The sequence below is a fragment of the Parus major genome, chromosome 4A (genome assembly GCF_001522545.3).
Source record: "Parus major isolate Abel chromosome 4A, Parus_major1.1, whole genome shotgun sequence".
NCBI classification, from domain to species: domain Eukaryota; kingdom Metazoa; phylum Chordata; class Aves; order Passeriformes; family Paridae; genus Parus; species Parus major.
In genome coordinates, this window is record NC_031772.1 from 6,913,457 (window position 1) to 6,932,529 (window position 19,073).

General features: G+C 40.1%; 1 protein-coding gene across 2 annotated transcripts; it reads right to left on the reverse strand.

Moving 5' to 3' along the window:
- Positions 1–445: 445 nt before the first annotated feature.
- On the reverse strand, positions 446–16,474 carry LOC107203990 (protein FAM122A). Of its 2 annotated transcripts, none has more exons than XM_015626726.3 (10): positions 16,166–16,474; positions 12,824–12,902; positions 8,791–8,847; positions 6,677–6,720; positions 6,543–6,597; positions 6,003–6,095; positions 5,459–5,547; positions 4,766–4,827; positions 3,669–3,765; positions 446–2,533 (listed from the first exon to the last, which is right to left on the reverse strand). In XM_015626726.3, exons 1-10 carry the CDS (start codon positions 16,312–16,314, stop codon positions 2,374–2,376), a joined length of 885 nt encoding a protein of 294 aa, XP_015482212.1. In that variant the 5' UTR covers positions 16,315–16,474; the 3' UTR covers positions 446–2,373. The 2 variants fall into 2 exon arrangements, with proteins under 2 accessions (XP_015482212.1, XP_015482211.1); XM_015626725.3 differs by having other exon boundaries at positions 4,766–4,830; positions 16,166–16,473.
- Between the last annotated feature and the right edge of the window lie 2,599 nt (positions 16,475–19,073).

Here is a 19,073-nt window from a genome sequence, read left to right on the forward strand (position 1 = left end):
GCTTGGAGCAACTTGTTCTGGTGGAAGGTGTCCTTGCCCATGGCAGGAGGTGGAACGAGATGATTTTTAAGGTCCCTTCCAACCCAATCCATTCCATAATTCCCCACTTCTTCCCTAGAGTTAAGACCCTCAGTACTTCTCACCAGCCAGCAGAAGTTTCTGTCTTCCAAACTATTTCACTACAACTTCCTCTAGGTATAAACTAGGGACACCTGTAACTTGCATTCAAAAATGTTTGGGTTTATTCCTAGATTAGTCACAGACCTGCAAGACAGCGTTACATGAAGAAGACAAGGTAAGTCTGCTGTAGATTTTAATACCTACATGCCAGTTAATTAGAATGGGTGGAAATAAATTACAATAGATATTCTGATTTTAAAAGAAAGTATTTAATCCCAGAAGGAAACAAGAATATGGTTATCTAAAAAAGTGCAGAAACAGCAAAACACATTTATTTTTCCATTTATTGGCACTTATTTGAAAAATAGCATAAATATTCAACAGAAAAGAGACAAGTTGACCCACACTCAGCTATTAAACCCCCCTATACTGATGTGTCTTCTAACAAAGACTGGAAGAGACACCAGGAGGTTCATTCTCAAGAAATAAGCAAGATTTTTAAAAAAAAAGAGTCTTGCTCTCACCACAGAAGAGTGAACGCACAGCAACTCTTTGGCACAAACCTGAAACTGCAAAGCCAAACTTTGCCTCAGCAGAGAGAGCAAACAGAGCCCAGCACTCCCGTGAGCGTCTGCTCGGGGACAAAGGGCAGCTGGACTCAGGGAGGGACTGCAACCAGCAGGGTGATTATTACAATAATTTAAGAGGAATGATACCAGAAGTAAACCATGTCGTATCTTAACTAGAACAGAGTCAGACTATTAAATACATTCTATTTTCTCTCTACAATAAGGACACACAGAAATGGGTCACTGGCCCTCAGGTCGCCAGGTCTTTGCACTTCAAGTCATCCCTTTCTCATTTTGATGGCTGCTGTCAGTCAAAGCTTCATCCATGTGAATCTTTCACAGCAGAGTTCAGGGCAGGTTCTTCTCCTGCTTGAGGAAGTTTCCATACTTTTCTCACTTTATGACACACTACAAAGATTTAGCGTTTAAAAATAAAACATTTTGCTTCATTCTTAACCTCTCTGGAGAGAAGGTTTGAAACCACATAGCACAGAGGCACAGACATGTATAAAGAGGACTCAGCTGGGGGACTTCAGCTGCACAACCCCAAAGAGGGTGTCACCTCAAAATCCCAGACAGCTGTCCATAGGGGGGTCTGCAAATTCTTCCTCCTTGTTGGGGAATTTCAGAACTGAGATCAGGATACACTGACTTTTCAAGCATCTCAGATTACCAGATTCCAGGCTTCCAATCAGCATCCAAAGTTTTCAACAGCAGAAATGACTTGATGTCATTGTTTGAGGAAGCAATATCAGGAAATTAAACACAGATTAAATATGTTTGATGGCCTCAGGCTGTAAAAAGGCATTCAAGATTCCTCACTGTATCTGTCATATATGAGGACAAATACTGACTTAAAATAATGCATTTTTGAAGTACTAAATACTAAAATCTCAGGATTTAATGTATTGTTCCAAATACTGTCACTATTTTTCCTTATTAAAAGACCTTTAACAGAACATCTACCACTCCTATACATCATCTAAATGGGGAAGAAAAAGAAACAAATGCCAGATACAAAACCCCAGAAGAACGTTCCACACCTAATTTAGATTTAGTCACAACAGCAGTCATGATCATGAATAAAATGCAACATATAAATTTGACAATTCACCAGTTTGTTCTTTTCTGACATCCACTGGAATACAGAATTGATTAAGAGCCAGTCATAATAGAACACAATAAGATTAATAATAATCAATTTCCTCCCTGCAATATTCTCCCTTTCATATGAAGAAGAAAAAAAATATAAATATCTAACACTCTGGGAATAGAAACAATTAGAAAGCTGCTTCATTGGTTTTAGGCTAAGGACAAATGTGAGTTATCTGCTCCTCCACAGGCAGGGAGGATACAGACTGCTGGCAAGGCAAGTCTTCCACAAGCAGGACACACGTACAGTGTTTGTAACTCATGCCAAGGAGATCACACCCCCTGCAAACCAGCAGCCTGCTGATTGATGTGAGCACCCAACGTGTCTGCAGCCCAAATGCTTCTGTATTGTAGTAAATGTCATACAAATCACTAGAAAGGTGAATTCCTCCTCAAGGAACTGTTCTGGAAGTTTTCTAGAAGTAATGACATTGCTGGAAGTTCCTATGAGGAACAGAATGGGTTACACACAACAGAGAGTCCGGGCGATGTCCCGCCTGTTTCCCGGTGTCCAGCAGCAGATTCCTGCTTCTCAGTTCATCGGTAACTTGGCCATGAGATCGACTGGCAAAAACGGGGACCTGGAGTCAGAGAGTGACACTGGAGAGTCTGTGCTGGTGCCAACTTCAGCTGGGGAGTCACAGGAGGAGCCTGCACTGCTCCTGTTGTCATCCAGGGCGTGTGAGGACAGACTGAAAACAGAGCGACACCAGGGTGTGAGAAATGAGACACTGGCTCTGGAAAGTGCCCAAAACCAGCCCAAATCATCACAAAGCCATTCTAAACACACATGTGCATCTCTGCAGGAGCAGAGTGATCTGAAATACACCTGCAGCTACATGTGCAGTCATTTCCAGTCTCACACAGGACACTGCCCATTTCCTCCTTTGCTCACCCAAAAACGGGGCACAGATCAGAAGTTCCAGAACAAACAATCCACTGCCAGATTTACTCCATCCTCAAAGCCCTGGGCCAGCACAACAGCCAGAAGCATTTTTGCCATGAGAGCCAATGATGTATTGTCCATCCTGCATTGTACTGTGTATTTCACAGGACACAAATTCATAACTACAGCTGATCTATCATCAGTGATAGCAGCAAAGTGATTTTTTTAAAATTACCATCTCTTATACCAAGAGGCAGCAACTGGACCCACACTGCTATCTGCATTGTAAACAGGATGTGCAAAAAAAGATACATTTTTAAAGTACCTTTCAAACATCTATTTTGCTATTGCTAATCAAAGCCTCTGCATGACTTGTACATCAGCTGAGAGGCAAAAAGACAGGAATATGTGAACAACCCTTGATACCTGCTGACAGTTGTGTGGGCACACCCTATGTATGATGAACCTTTTGACTAAAACACTAGATCAAAATCCCTTGCTATTACCAATCACTACCATTTTTAACAAAGTACTTTTTATCTCCTCCCAGCTCCTCTGACCCTCCAGGGATCTCATGTTCCTCTGTGACTAAGAACAAAGGAAAAGAAGAAAACCCCAATTCACCCAAAAAGCGTCAGCATTCACATTTGATTGCAATTCGAATCAGACTCTAAAAGCTATCATCCATGAGGTGTCTTTTCCTAAACATGCTCAACACCCCATGTTATCAGTCAGGCCTAGAAACTGCAGAATTGTAGGGAACATTGCTGCCTGTTTACTGCAATAATTTCAGTGCTGTTATGCAGCTGTTACATTATGAGATATGTCTATTAAAAAAGACAAAAACAAGCACAAAAAGCTTCAAGCACTATCACTGCTAGAAAAAAACCCCTATTTGTTATGCTTCTGCTGAAAGGGACAATAAACAGCACAACATTTACCATGCCCCAAGGTCCGCCTGATGTGCAGCCTCGGGGGTTAGCATGTTGGTGGATCCTTGGAATAATCTTTTTGGGTGATCTTCCATCTCTGTCACACCTTTGGGAAGAGATACCGAGTGATAAAAATTAGGACTCATTTAAACTAAAATCTACTTTCAACGTATTTCTGCAAAGCAAACAGAATGGAGATTCACACAGTATTTCATACATAGAGAACTTAGGTGCTGAAATTTTAAAGACTGTCTATTTCCTAGAAACATTTTGTCCAAGCTTCAGAACAGTTTAGTGAATAATTAACTAAGGCTTAGATATAAGATACTTATTCTTCAGTAGTGAAGAATAATCCTTTGTTTCACTTTATCCAGCTATCAGTTCACTGACCAGCTCCACCAGAGCAAAGAAGCTGAAAATAAGAAAAAGGAACAAGCTCCAGGATTATCACAAAACTTTTCTATTGACTTTGATTTCCAAACACTCTAGAAGAGCAGAGGACAGGTACATGCTTAAATAGGCTATGACAGAACTCAGATGAAAATGTTCTAAAACATTCTCAGAGCCAGAGGTGTTCTGTAACAAAGGTGAAGCTTGAAGATATAAAAATAGGTGCAATACAATTTCCAGAAGTTAAACTTGAAGAAAAATGCAGAAAGACAGAGAAACATTTCCTAATAAAGCTGTAAGGTGCCTACCAGGCCTCTGCATCAGCTTTGGGTTTTGAAGAGTTATTTTAAATGTACAGTACCTGTGTGCTTCAGTTAACCAGGGCTTTCAAAGTTTTCTGTTTGAGTTAAATATACCAGTAGTTGCATTTATTGTTTTGTTAAGCAGGTTATTTCAGATTTTTTATCACATCTATATGGTGACAGCAATGGGGAAGAATTAGAACAAAATGATTATTAGCTTTATGGAATTAAAAGCTTTATGGAATAGTAAAATCTAACATAATGATTTGTCTGTTTCATTGCAAGTAATATGTTCTATTTCTAGTTACTTTTCTGAAGTATCAGCTAACTGGACAGAATTATGAAGAAAGCTATATGAATTGTTATATAACTAACAAGTTGGCCTATTGTATTTACCAAACCTAAATACTGTACCTTTTCTTTTGATTGATCCAAGAACACTTGGTCGTATGCAGTTAATTGGGCTCTGGCTTCTCCTGCTAAAAGAAGACAAATGCTGTACTGAGATCACCATTAAAAGAGAAAGGTTGAAAAAAGAATCAAAAGATATTCAGAAAACAAACTACTGGACGGACAACACTAAGAAAATAAGCATTAAAACAGCTTATCCAAAACAAGTCCCTTTTTGTTTTTTTCCCTCTGAAGATAGGCCAGGAAGCACAGAACTGAGCAGGAAATGTTTAATTACATTATTTCACAACTGGGGCAATCTAAAAGCTCTCATCCAGGCACTGACTACATCTCAGTTGACAGGCTGAACTGTGAGGGACCAGGAAAATTCAATTGTATGCCCACATCACTCAAAGGAGTAACAAACCCTAAATCTGTTTGTGCTTTCTTTCCCTCCGAAATAAAGATGTGAATGAGAGCAATAGAGAGACTACACTGGGAAGACAGATGCCACAATGCAGCCCATTTCCCAACATTGTGACATGAGAATTTTGACAAATGTTTTACAACACTGTAAAATCTAAAGTCTACATGAATATATGAAGTTGTGTTTGTACTCAGAAATCAATTATGGATACAACAAATTCTGGTATTTCAAATGCCTACTATGAACAAGCTATGACAATTTTCTATCATTGATGTAATCTGCTGACTTGCCTTGAAAATCTTCTTGTTGGACTTGGGCTGGGACTTGGAGGCAACCCACTGCTGCTCACCAGACTTTGCAAAGATGGTGAGAAACATTGCTGAGAGGAAAAGAGTTTGTGTTATTATAAATACTGTATCACTCCTATGTGGTAACAATTGATGCTCAACTGCAGAGAAAACAAATTCAGTATCAAATTCAGCAAAGAGTAACTGGGTATACTGAGACATCACTTTTTGCTACTAAGAAAAAAGTAATTTAAAATTGGACAGATTCCATTTTCCTGCAGATTTGTTTCACTGTACTCTGGTTAAACAGACTTATTTGGTTTTTATTGACCACAGCATAACAGCTGAACACTCCACAGAAATTCACACCCACAAGATGAGCAGCTGGTATTTTCTGCTTTGGGGTTTTACGGGTTTTATTTACTCTCTAGTTTCTTGTTTGCAGCTAAGGTAGAAAGGAGCAGGTGGCCTAATCTTTTGCTATTAATTTGGTTGAATTTATTTAGCTCTACTTAAGATAAAACTGTTATTACCACATTTTTCTCACCTTCCCTATTCCTCGTGTAGGTGAAGGAGCTGGAGAAACCGGAACAAAGTCTACTTGCTTTGGTGATAGTGATTTTTCAAAATCATTGTCACTCTGTAAACAGTACACAAAATTAATCTTACAGGCAGGTGCCTTAACAAGAAAAGGATTGATTGGTGTGAAATCCCAAAGTTATCCTCCATCATATCAACAATTTTTAGGCAGCCATTTATAAGCTTATGCTTAACAAAAAACAAAACAAAACAAAACAAAACAAAAAAGCCTTAAACATTACATGGAGAGTATCAGAACATGGAAGAAAATTTGAATAGGCAGACATCCATACAATTTCCTTTTGACACAGCAGCCCAAGGAACCCACATGTACCTTGAACAATTGATAATTCTGTGCCTTGTTAGTGTGAAAAATTGCTGATCAAAAGCAGTGCTATACTAACAACTTAACTGTAGGTCAAAGTATCAAAGGAAATGTTGACATGAGAGAGTCTCTAGTGTCCTGATACTGATGATAGAAACACAAATTAAAGCATAAATGCATTACCAGGCTCAAGCTCTCCTCCCATGAGTGGCTCATCTGCATTGCTACTTGCACTTCTCTATAAAGAAGAAAACAAATGTGTTGTCCTGGGCCCACAGACAGCTACAGTGACTGTTGTGCTTTGCCTTAGTGCTCACCTTTCACGAACGGTTTCCCTGTTCAGCAAATTCATTCCTTCTTCCTAAAAGATTAGCACATGAAGAAGTAAGGTCAAAACCACCCCACTTTGTTCAGCAAATCAGAAAAGCTGTGTTTTCACTTCACTTTGGCATGTGGAAAATTTAATTCAAATCAGTTAAGCAACAAATAAACTCAAGTTCTCATCCATGGAAAGGAGTGAGGAGGAGAGGATGAGAAAGATGTAGCAGGAGAGACCATCATGTAAGAAGTGTTTATGTGAGCTGGTTGTTTCCCAAGCAGCTTTATTTTCACTACAAACCAAGAGATAGCTACAAAACTGAATAATAATAGTATGAACCAGAAATTTTGCATATGCCAGAGTGTCTTTATCCAGTCTTGAGTAATACCATTTTACATAGGGGACACTAGTACAGCTCAAAAACATGGCTGGATTCTTACCTTACTGTATGGATTAGTGACTAACTAGACACTTGTCAGCATCTCATTTGCAATACACTGCATTGCACACAATGAATTTAGGAGTCAGTGAGTTTTTTTAAAAAAAAAACTCCATAAAATAATATTAAGAAGGATCAAATATATAAAATTAGACTAAACATTAACACCAAGTACAAATATGACTCAATCTCCTCTTAGGCAGACACCATTCCTTAAAATCAACTGAATACTACCCAGTTTGTTCAGTGAATGAATAGGTTCCCTAATTCAAGAGCAAAAGTTCAACTAAACATCTTCACAATCCTCATCATAAGTAGGAAGAGTCTAACCTTCCCAAGAGTCCTTCACCTGTGTGATAATTTGCTCAGATTTCAAAGGGATCAGAAGTGAATCACACAGGTTCTCAGTGAGGATATAGGACATGGAATTAATTCCAACTAGTGAATCTAATGCACAAACACAAATTAGGAAATTACACTGTTTGCTTTAATAAATGGATGACACAAACAAGAATGCAGAAGCATTTTCCAGGAGATTGAATTATCAAATTTTACTTCAGGTAATAGAACAGAGCCATAACATTCATTGAGATTCCTTTGCTCTCAGCATATTTCCCATTATATCTCCCTGCTCACTGCAGGGAGGTTGGACCAGATGACCTTTAAAGGTGCCTTTCAACACAAACTAATTTATGATTCTATGATATTTGCATATTAATCCTAAGCTTTTTTAGATTGATAAAAAGGGCTGTACAACTGATCTGAGTGCTTCAGAGTCTATTTAAGCCAGTAAATTATTTACATAATGAAAGCAAGCAGTTATTTTCTTCAGGATTACTCTGCAACTACCTTAAATAGCTGAGGTAGGAAGCAGAAGTGCCTTCCACCATTCAGGCACCATAACCTAAAAATGCTATCTGAAGCATTAAATTGTTTTCTTAACTTTTGACCCTGTAAAAATCAAGCCTATCCATTGAAAACTAGCCAGCTAAAAAAAAAAAAAGAAAAAAAAGAAGCATCTTCAAGCCAATTTTATAACCATTCTACTGTCAAAAAGTGGAGATATAAAATGAAGGAGACACAAGAATTTGAGCCTGTTGATTTTAAAGCTGGAGTCTTCAGTCTGCAGTGTGCTGGCTGGGAGCAGAGCTATTTGAGACTGCTCAGATATTCCCCACACCACCCCCCTTCCCGAGTGTTTGCTCTGCTGCCCTTCCCCCTCTGTTCGTGCTGTGACAGCACAAGTACAGGGATCTGGATAAGAAAATTATACAGATGAAAAATAGCCCAGCCAGAAGAGTACAGACTATTTTTCAGCCAGAGTGCTTCCTTATCCTGCTCATTTTCTGGCTGCACAAAAGTCCTGTGCCAACACAAGTTAAGGAACACTTTGTTATTGGCCCTGAATATTTATGCTGGCACTGCTGCCAAAAACTTGGTGAAACTTTACCCTAAGGGTTTACATTAAAGGTTTCCTTTCTAAAATGTCCATTTTAAGAATCCTCTCTCTGCTCAAATCTTCTCCTTGCTTTAAGATGCATTTTGCTTCGTGAAACGTGGAACTGGGCAGGCAGTTTGAAAATAAAATCTACAGCCAGTTGAAGGACATTAAACACCAACTGCAAAAAAACCCAGCCACCTATAAAAACTCATTTAGAAGAATCAGTGCTTACTTGTTTGATTTGATGAAGACGGCTGCTAGGAATACGGATAGGAGATGATGGCACAAACTGCAAAACAAAGTCAAATACAACTGAAAGTACAGCAGAAGGGAGGGAAAGGTGCCACAGAAATATTAGTAAAGTAGTGTTGCCCCAAACTGAGAAAAACCCCAATTTTAAGAACACCCTATATCATTTATTACATTCTCAGTGTATATATAACCTACATTACTTACCTGCAAGAATATGTTAAGATGTATTTTCACATTATACTGCTTTGTAAGCTCTGATGCTAATTGGTATCAGCCTGGCTTCCATTCCATTTCCAGGCAACTAGAACTGACAGCTTTCCCCACAGAATGGAGCTGCTTTTCACTAGCACACTGTCATCTCTACTATATATGTTGGCATAAATATTTTCCTTTATGTGATTCAGAATATTTGTTTTCATTTAAGTGATCCAGAAAGCTCCTCAATAGTTCCTTTAAAAATACAAAGCCAAAACAAAGCATTGTACAAAAAGGTTCCTGGATAGCTGTCTGCCTATAAATGAGTACTTTGACAGGTGAAAAAAATCAGCTATTAGAAGGCTAACAAAGAGTTAAACACTTTCTTTATGGTTTCTCAAGAGCTTCACCAATTTGGGTGAAATCAGAGAAGACATGACTAAAAATGGTCTTCTGTTAATGTTGACAGTTTTGCATCAAGATCTCACTGGAATGCTATGATCTAAAACTACACACCCAAAACCGAGTAATTGAAAGTGATTATTTTCTCAAAATATAATTTTCCTTCATATATTTCCCATCCTTCACATTGTCAACCCTCAGTTGATTTATGTCACAGCCATTCAGGCAACAAAAATTCTAAACCAAAGCCTTGAATAGAGGTTTAACTTCTCTGTAAGATAACAATCCTTCCAAAAAATAAGGTGTCCTTTCAGAATGGATGTGTTTAGCAAGTAAGGCTTGCATTATTATAGGTGTTTTTATACTTCATTCATTATAAGGTTTCATCTGCTTCACAAAACATTACTAGAGCTCTTCATCATGCTGAAGCTGGAGAAGTAACAAACATTCAGTTAACTGTTACTACACCATCTTCTAATCAGTGCCACAAAAAATACAAGGATTTCGCTGCCTGACAGGGTTAGTTAACACAGACTATTAATGCTTCATACATCCAGAACCCTCCTTCTAAAAAAACAAACATGAAGACATCACACCCTGCTTCTCACAAAAGAATTCAGCCTATCAGGCTCACACAGAGGATGACTAACGTTTGTGCCAGAATTTAGTCATCATAATACGTAATATTAAAGTAAGTCTAACAGCCATAATATCTTGATTTGTTACTTTTAAAGTCCAGTTTAGGTCAGCTATACTATTATCACGGGTTCCCAAAAATCTTGGGCACCTAATAAAAATTCTTCCAAGCTGCACCAGCCAATGCAGACCTTGAGTTGACCTTGATTCTCACACAGAGAAAAGGATTTGGACAATAGTGCATTCTTGCCTATTCACTCTGTCATTCCACAGTAAAAATGCATTTGTTCCACTCATTATATTCTAATTTTATGACTGTGATCCACATACTTTAAGGTTTAACATTGATAGAATATGTACAAACACATATATAAAATAAAAATGTAAAAAGAAAAAAAAAAATACAAATATAAAAGACAATTAAGTGTTCCTCTGCAGGGTCTGATGCATGAACACAGCTCTGAGGATCCTACATCTTGTTTCCAACAAGTCATCGTCCTTGCTTTTTCAGTGTGTTAAACTCACTTTTGCTGTTTGCATCCTTTGATTTAATTCTTGTGAAAAGGAACCTCTGTCACTTTCAAATGATACTTGCTAAACTGAACCCATTTATTAAAATTATGCTATTCAAATCCTCAATGTTTTAAGAGAGCAAAAAGCCTAATAAAACCTTTACAAACTATTAGACCATGACAGGGAAGAGGAACACCTTCCCCCCTACTCCAGTGTGTCAGATCCTGTGTTCCAGTGCAGGTAAAGTTTCAGCAGTGCCCGGCTGCCCAGGTGAGCAGGGACTGCTCCAGAGCCTCTGCCCTGCCCTGCAGTGCCCTCTGCCTCTCCTGCCAGCACAGCCACTTGTGGGGCCACCCTAAACCCAGCAGGGAAACTACCTGGCCTAAAAAAAGAAAAAAAACAAAATAAAAAAAATAGAGAAAATTTAATATCAACTTCTGCTGAAATAGCACCTAAACATCTAACCACAGACTCAACTGCTCTGCTTAAGCAACAAAACAAAAACCCCAGCCATGCAAAACAAAGCAAAAAAACACCAAAACATTTACTCACTGCTATCTTCTGGAAGAAAATAAACTGCAGATACTGTGCCTGGTTAACCCTTCCTTGGCAATTACATGTAGTGTAAGAAAACTGCAGATCAAGCCTCAGCCCAAACTGACCACTGCCCTTGCAGTCATCATTATAAACCAGCTGAAGTCTGAGACTTGGAGAAGCTACTCCAAAAACAGATTGTGGAATTCAGCTGAGCAACTGGGACAGCACTGAAGATGGAGTTGATGGTGTATGACCTCCAATTACCAGAGATTTTAGAAACCCCCGTTGTTCCCCTGACAGGGAATACCACACAGATTAGACAAACATGAATCAACTTTGTGTCCACAAAGTTTAACAAAACATAAAATTTTAGCTGTACTTGTAATACTTGTAATAAAGAAGTTTTAGTTGCTTACTGAATCTTTTAACCCTCTTACAGTTTACACTGCAGTAAAACTTGGATTAGTTTTCTTAAATACAAAGAAATTAATTTTGAAATATATTTTATCACCTTATTACATGAAATTTAATTTACAAAAATAGATGTGATCTATTATTATTATTATTATATATTATTAGCTCCTTAGAATATCTCTAATATCATAAAGCTAAATATACTTCTTTGCTTTAGGAAGAATACCATGGAAGGTTGCTTAGGGTCCTTGATGCTGAGAGTTTAATTCTATCACAAAATTGTTTATCTGTGGATGACCCTGGTTTAAGACCACAGAAGGACGAGAGTCTCTATGATCCTTTCCAATTCCATCCTCCCTGCCATATTCAACAGAGCATAACCCAGATCATAACTGAAAAGGAGCATTTCAAAGCAGACAAGGCACTGATCTAGCAGTCAGTGGGGAACTTGATTTTTAGTGCAAGTAAAATTCCATATATTTTGTCAGCACCTGGTCAGCTGGGAGTGAAGAATAACAACACTCTTTTAATAACATTAGTGTGAGGGGAAGGGTTAGGAACTTCATCCCATGAAGATGGAAACACTGGTTAAGTCCAGGGGACTGTGACATTTATGAGGGGCAGGAAGAAAAGCAGCCCATCAGTGAATTAGCTCCTGCTTCCCAGCAAGTTCTGGACAAGGCACCCTGAATCAGCATCTTCTTAGCCCAACAATTGAGGATCTTCAGGAGTAAACACAATAAATGGAGCTTTTGCCTCTGTTTTTTTCTCTTCTTTCCTGACCACAAGCACAAACAGATTTACACTAAGTTGCCACCCTACAAATATGAAGCAAGAGACTTGATTAAGAAATCTTGACTATAACACTTTCTTTCAGTTTTCCCACCCCGGCAGGAGAAAGGCTTTTCTACCAATCTTTCTTATATATAATTATTCTGGTTCTGTTATAGACACAACCTTTGCTGGAGTATTTGTCTGAATTTTTTTTCTTACGGATCAGAAATCATTTAAGACATTGATTACTGTTAACAGTAGTTATATAATTAGTTTTCTTAGCAAGCTATCTTTCTTACTCTACCTTGGAACATCTATTTCACAAGTAAAATTATGATCACAATGAAATACAAGCATTCTCCAAGCCAAATGATCTATAAGTAACATTTCATTATAGCTACAGCATATTAACGTCACAGTCTAGAGGCTTGTTTCTGAAAGCAATGTGCTACTAGTTTCACAGACTGCAATCTAATTTTGTTTATTCCTGTTTGCACACTTCTCCTTGACACCTGTTGGGGTTAGTGTAGGAGTTTTCTTACCAGGCTGTGCCGATTCATGACTGTGGTGCTGTTCCTGCGGGTGCGCAGGATGCTGGCCTGGAACACCTGGGAGTTATCGCTGTGAAAAGAAACACTTGTCAAATGCAAAAGCCATTTCCTTCCTAGCAAAAAGCACCTCTCCATATCAGCTTAGTTTCAAATGCTATGACAGCTCTCCTGTCGAGACAAAGCACTCCAGAGACAGGTAGGTAAGAACTCTTTTAGCTTGTTGGCAGAGAGTGCAAATCAACTCGTTCATCCTCCAATTCCCAACTACTTCAATTAATGATTTCAATTAATCATTTTGTGTCTTCAGAATAATTGAAGAATTGTTTAGACTGTGGGGATTTATTATGTTTGGAATGGCTGCTGCTTGTGTATTGCTTCAAATGTCATTCAGCAGAACAAATGTATAAATGGCTTGTAAGCAATAACTGAAACCAGCTTTGATCCCATAGATAAAACAGAATTTTAAAATACAGCATCTTGATAAATCTTATTACTACAAACATTTAATATCTTCTGAACATTTTTCCAGGAAAGGTTAAATTAAACTTACAGTAAACCCAGTTTTTTAAGGCCCCACAGCAGTGTGTCCATTGAAATGGTATAGGATTATTTATTTGACATAAAATGAACTTCTTTCTCAAGGCAATTTTAGTTCTATTGATTCCTAAAGCAAGTTTTACTGGTCATGTCATCACTAGTGTTTCAACAGCCAATGATCAGAACTTAATGAATGCGACTGCAGAAATAAACTAGAAGTTGTTTAGTTTAGCTAGAAAAAAAAATTCAGAGCCACAATCCTACAATCCCCATGCCCAAAAATCAGTGAGGAACTGCACAGGTGAACAAATCTGAACGTAAGACTGTAATTAGATTCAAATCACAAGAATTCACATTGTATCTTTTTGTTTCAGCCGCCAATTTGGGATGAACAAAAGCCCCTCACAAATACAATTTCTTTAAAACTAACATGACCAGCAGCACTACTTTGCTGTAAGGATTGATAATTCTGCACTTTCATGACACACCATTGTCAGAATCCTCTAGTTTAAAAACACACCAGTTAAACATCTAAGTTTTAGACAGCTTTTATGTGGCTGTAAATAAAAAACAAATAAAGTTTATACTGTGAAATAAAAGCCAACAGCAATTGGCATAAGCACTGTACTTTATGCCAAGAAAAATGCATAGATTCTCCTTCTCCGAAATGTCAAGTACATAAGACCAGACATCATTTACAATTTTCCAAGAAGTTTCACTCAGCTCACACCCACTAGAGATCAAACAGCTGCCATGTGACAGAGGTGGAAGAGGAGAAATTGAAGAGATGCATGACATGATGTTTAGTGATGAGTTTTGGTTGAGGCCAACAGCTACAGTTCTTTTCAGTGTAAGTGTACTGGTTGGCATGCAAACACAAGACAAACAGCACATCCTGAACTCCGTGGTCTGAGTCAAGAAAACAGGTTGGAACAATCCTGTCCCACATTACCATAGCCTGAGTCCAAAACTCAGTGATAACTAGCAGAGAGGGAGAAAAAAAAAGACCTATAAATAATCCTATCTTTAATCTCCCTTGCAAAAGCACCAGAACTGATCAGATCTCAGACTTACTTTTCACAGAAAACTAGTTCCCATTAAAATCAATTTTATTTGGCACAAAAACAAGAGTTAAAAGTTCTGCAAAAGGTAACTTCTGTGATCTAAAATATTCCACTTATAACTGTTCTCTGGATCTACAGAAACTCATTTTCCAAGTTCCTTACTGAAAAATGAAGAAGTCAAAACAGGAGGCAGAGGCAAAAAAGCAAGCTGTGTAAGACCAAGAGCTTTTGTTTCAGTTTACCCAACAAAGCCATTCTGGGAAAAACTGAAGTTTCTTGCCAAGAGCTGCAATCTTGCAAAAACAGTATTCTGGTGGAAAATTCCAAACTAACAGGCAAACCACTGCAACCAACTCAGATTAGTTCAATGGCATTTCAGTTTTATTTGTATGAACACCTAACCCACAGTGTATGCACAGTGTCAAGGCAATAGCTCAGCTTACCCTTCTATCTGCCCAGACCCTGAACTAAATAATTCCGTTGGATTTTTTTTCAAGAGTCAAGGTCTTACAGTTTCCAGTTTACAAAAGGCTGAGATTATAAAAATGTCTTGTCTCAGTTACACAATTAGTTTACCTGCTCAGAAACCTCCCAGGAGGGAGCTGCTATACACAACCCTTCCATACTGCATCAACACGTAAAATGAGAGCTGTTTCATTATGATTATGTAAAAGAATTACAACTACATTCACTTAACATTAAATCACGATGGAATAGGCAAGAAGTAGTATTTCATCTGAACTGTCAGACACTGTTAACCATTTTGGTAAAAGAGGTATATGAGATTTGTTCATCACTTGATATCCAGTTCCTTAGAAATAGAAAGAGGAAAAAATCAATCCACCAGGAAGTACTTATCATGTCATATACTACAGTTGATGAAACTTATTGTCAATATGCTCTCCCAAAATGCAGACACACCACTAACAGCAGCACATGGACCACCTTACAGCTGGATGGAAGCCACACCATGTAGCAGATGGGGCATCTCCTAAATTCCCAGCAGCCCAGAGGAGACAAGAAGCAGCCCTTTGGGTTATAAACATACCCCAAACAAAACTGTACAAGAAACCCTACCTGTCTGAAAGCTTTCACCTGCCCCTTGCATGCCACTGCCACTTTCTGTCCTGTCAGCTGAAGAGAGCCGGACTGGCAAACACCCAACTCTCCTGCAAACAGACCTGCCACAGGCTTGTGGCAACATCCAAGCACAACTGTCACCACAACACATTGTATTACTCCCAGTAACGCATACTACAGAAATTAGTATCACCCAGGAAAATTCCTGGCCACCTGACACACTGATTTACACTAAATGTAAAACTTATGTCAAGGTCCCGTGCAATGACCTTCCCGACCAAATTTGCCACATTGTTCGGAAAGCATTTACTGTAGTAATCATACACAGAGCAGTGATTTATTTTGTTCAGACTTGACCCATTACAGAAACCATCGCGATTGTTATTCGATGTCTAAGAACAGCCACAACTCTGGCGTTGCGAGCGGTGTTTCTCTGCAACACACAGCAGACCTTGGTGAAAACAAAGCGCTTCAGTAAAACCAAAGCCCTTCTTCCCGAGCTTCCTCGCACCCCTGCACACGTTGTTGTGTTCCCTAAACCCCTCCCCGCCTGGGACAGCGCTCAGGAACCCACTTTTTCCCGTGGCTCGGCGGAGCATCCCCGGAGTCCCCGCAGGGCCGGCCCGGGCCGGGAGCCCCCCGGGCCCCTCACCTGAGCCCGTGGATGAGCGGGGCGCTGTTCGACCGCCTCAGGCCGCCGCCGTCGCCCGGGGCCGCGGCGCTCCCCGGCGGCAGCTCCAGGTCCAGCTCCATCTTCTCCTGAGCCATCGCGGCGGCTCCGGCTCCTCCCGCTCCGCCCATCCGCGGCCTCAGGCCGCTGCTGCCCCGGCCCTGCCGAGCCCGCGGGCGGGGGGGCTGCCGCAGCAGCGAAGCCGCATCCCGGGGCTCCGGGGGCGGCCCGTGCCCGCTGTTGGCGCTGATTCCCGCAGCCGCCGCGGCCCCGCGGGCCCCGGGCCGCTCTCCCCGGCCGGCCCCAGCGCAGGCGGGCCCGGCCGCAGGGCGCAGGCGCAGGCTCCGGCTGCGGCCGCTCGGGCGCTGCTCCGGCAGATTCGAGGTGTCCGGGGTGGGATCGTCCCCACAGCTCTCTCGCCAAGGGACACAGCAATGATCGCTAAAGAGCGAATATATCGCCTCTGAGCTCATACCGAGTCGTACTCGCTCGCAGAAATAGCAGGGGAGGGTTCCGTGCAGGCCCAGACAGCTCCAGGAATAAAGGATAAAACCAAAAGTTTTCAAAATACTTTAATAGCTGCATGTGGCCCTAATTTACACCTAGAGGAGGTTGTGGTGAAATAGGTTGGAAGGTCAATGCCACACTGGCTGGTGGACAGTGCTGAGGCTCCTATCTCTTGGGAAGAAGTGGGGAATATGGAATTTAACAGGGCATTAGCTGTAGTATCATGGAATGGTTTGGATTGGAAAGGACCTTAAAAACCATTTTGAGACATCCCTCTTCCATGGGCAGGGACACCTTCCACTATCCCAGGTTGCTCCAAGCCCTGTCCAGCCTGGCCTTGGACACTTCCAGGGATCCAGGGACAGCCACAGCTTCTCTGGGCACCCTGTGCCAGGGCCTCAGCACCCTCACAGGGGAGAACTTCCTCCTAATATCCAATCTAAACCCACTCACTTTTGATTTGAGTCCATTCCCCCTTGTTCTGTCAATCCAGACCCTTGTAAACAATTTTTCTCCATCTTTCTTGTAAATTTCCTTCAGGTACTGGAAGGCCACAATGAGAAGCTTCTCTTCTCCAGGTTGAACAATCCCAATTGTCTCAGCCTTTCCTCATAAGAGAGGTGTTCCATCTCTTCATCTGTTTATACTGAGAGTTTCAGGTAGTCTTTAGGAACAGAAGTAACCAGAGGAAGAGGGTGGATTATAGAGAGCTAAAACATTTTTTCATAGGCTCCATTCTTACTAATTTACCTAAGGCTTGATGGCATTTTGTGACTGTGGCTGTGTTTATTTGACCCAGAGTGGTATTTCCCTGACACTGTTGAATACCCCCCACTTCATGCCCACTGGTCCCTCTGTATCACTGTACTCACATATCTTATTCTATCCGTCTCTGTTGCCCCTCTATGAATATCCATCCTTCACCTGTGTCCTCCCAAGGCTCTGTTTAACATGTTCTCTCCTTTCTTAACCCCTCTTGCCATGGTGCTGTTTATCTAACTCAAAAACTTGTGATTTCCTCACTTCCATCATTCTGTTCCACACCACAGCTCTCCCAGAGGCACTTCCCCTTTGCCTCATTACCCTCCTCAGCCCTTTGGAGGGTCACCCTGACAGTCCCTGCTTTCCTTTGTATATATATTCCCATTAAAGTTCTCTTAGCTACAGTAAATCCTGGTTAGACAGGAGGATGATGTGCCTGGCACTGGAAAATTCGAGGACATAGAACAGATGTTTTTGAACTCTCAGCCACATTTTGGATATTGCTGACTTTTTCCTTAGCAGTATCCTGGTACATGTCATTTGAAGCTGTTTGCTGCCCTTAGTGGCAAAGACATAATGCAATAATTCCACAATAAAAATAAATAACAAAATCCACATCGTTTAGTGCTGTAGTCAGGTCCTGCAGTTGGTTTTTGTATTAAGAGAACCAGAATATTTGTAAGTAGATTTCCATTCAGAGCTACAAGTTTTGCTAGGAACTTTCACCTGAATTGCCTTTTAGGCAATTCTAGCCATGGAAAATGAAGGTATGGGAGCTATTCCAAGCTGTGAAATGCTTGTGCTGAAGCACCAGACAAGGAGAATGGTGCAGGTTCTGTAAAAGTGTCACATTGCTTTTAGAGAATGGCTGCAGTGAAAGTGATTAACAGTATATTCCTTTCACAGCTGCAGGTCCTAATTTTCCAGTGAATCAGACTGGTCATAATTATTAGAAATTAAGCAAAATTATTTAGATATTTATGTTCTCAGTCTTTGCAGGAGATAACAATTCTGTATCACCTCACAGAAGGATGTCATTACTGGCTGTGATAGGTCATAGGGCAAGGGACATAGGACTGTGAAAGTTATTTCTCCTCTGCAGTCATAAGGAATAAGAATAAGGAATGTTTCTCTATGTTTTTCAATATAAATATGTATAAAAAAATCCTATAAATATTTTAAATGGAATCTTGTGGGTCTTTTAACTCAACTCCATGCATCTTTGTGAATGTCAGCACAAAGTTCTTCATTAGTAGTGTTTCAGTGAAAGAAATGTAAGCATCAACAACAGCTAATGAGGCACAGAGTCACTTAACGTATTAAAATGAAATATGCTCAAGTCAGTCTTGATTAACAAAAAATGCAAGGAAGTATGATAATAAATATTTCGGTACAGAAACAAGAATTCTAATCAGTTACCTAGAAGCATCTACCTTCAGTAATTTTAAATTAAGAAAGTAATTAATGTAGCCATGTTCCCAACAAAGGTAGTTGAAATGCTGAAAAATCCTAACTTTTCTGTCTTAACAGTTTCAACACCTAGCACTCTGGCAAAAGAACTGCTTTATCCCAGGAGAAAATGAAGATCTTTTAAAATTTGGTGCTGGGAAAGACCCTGAAG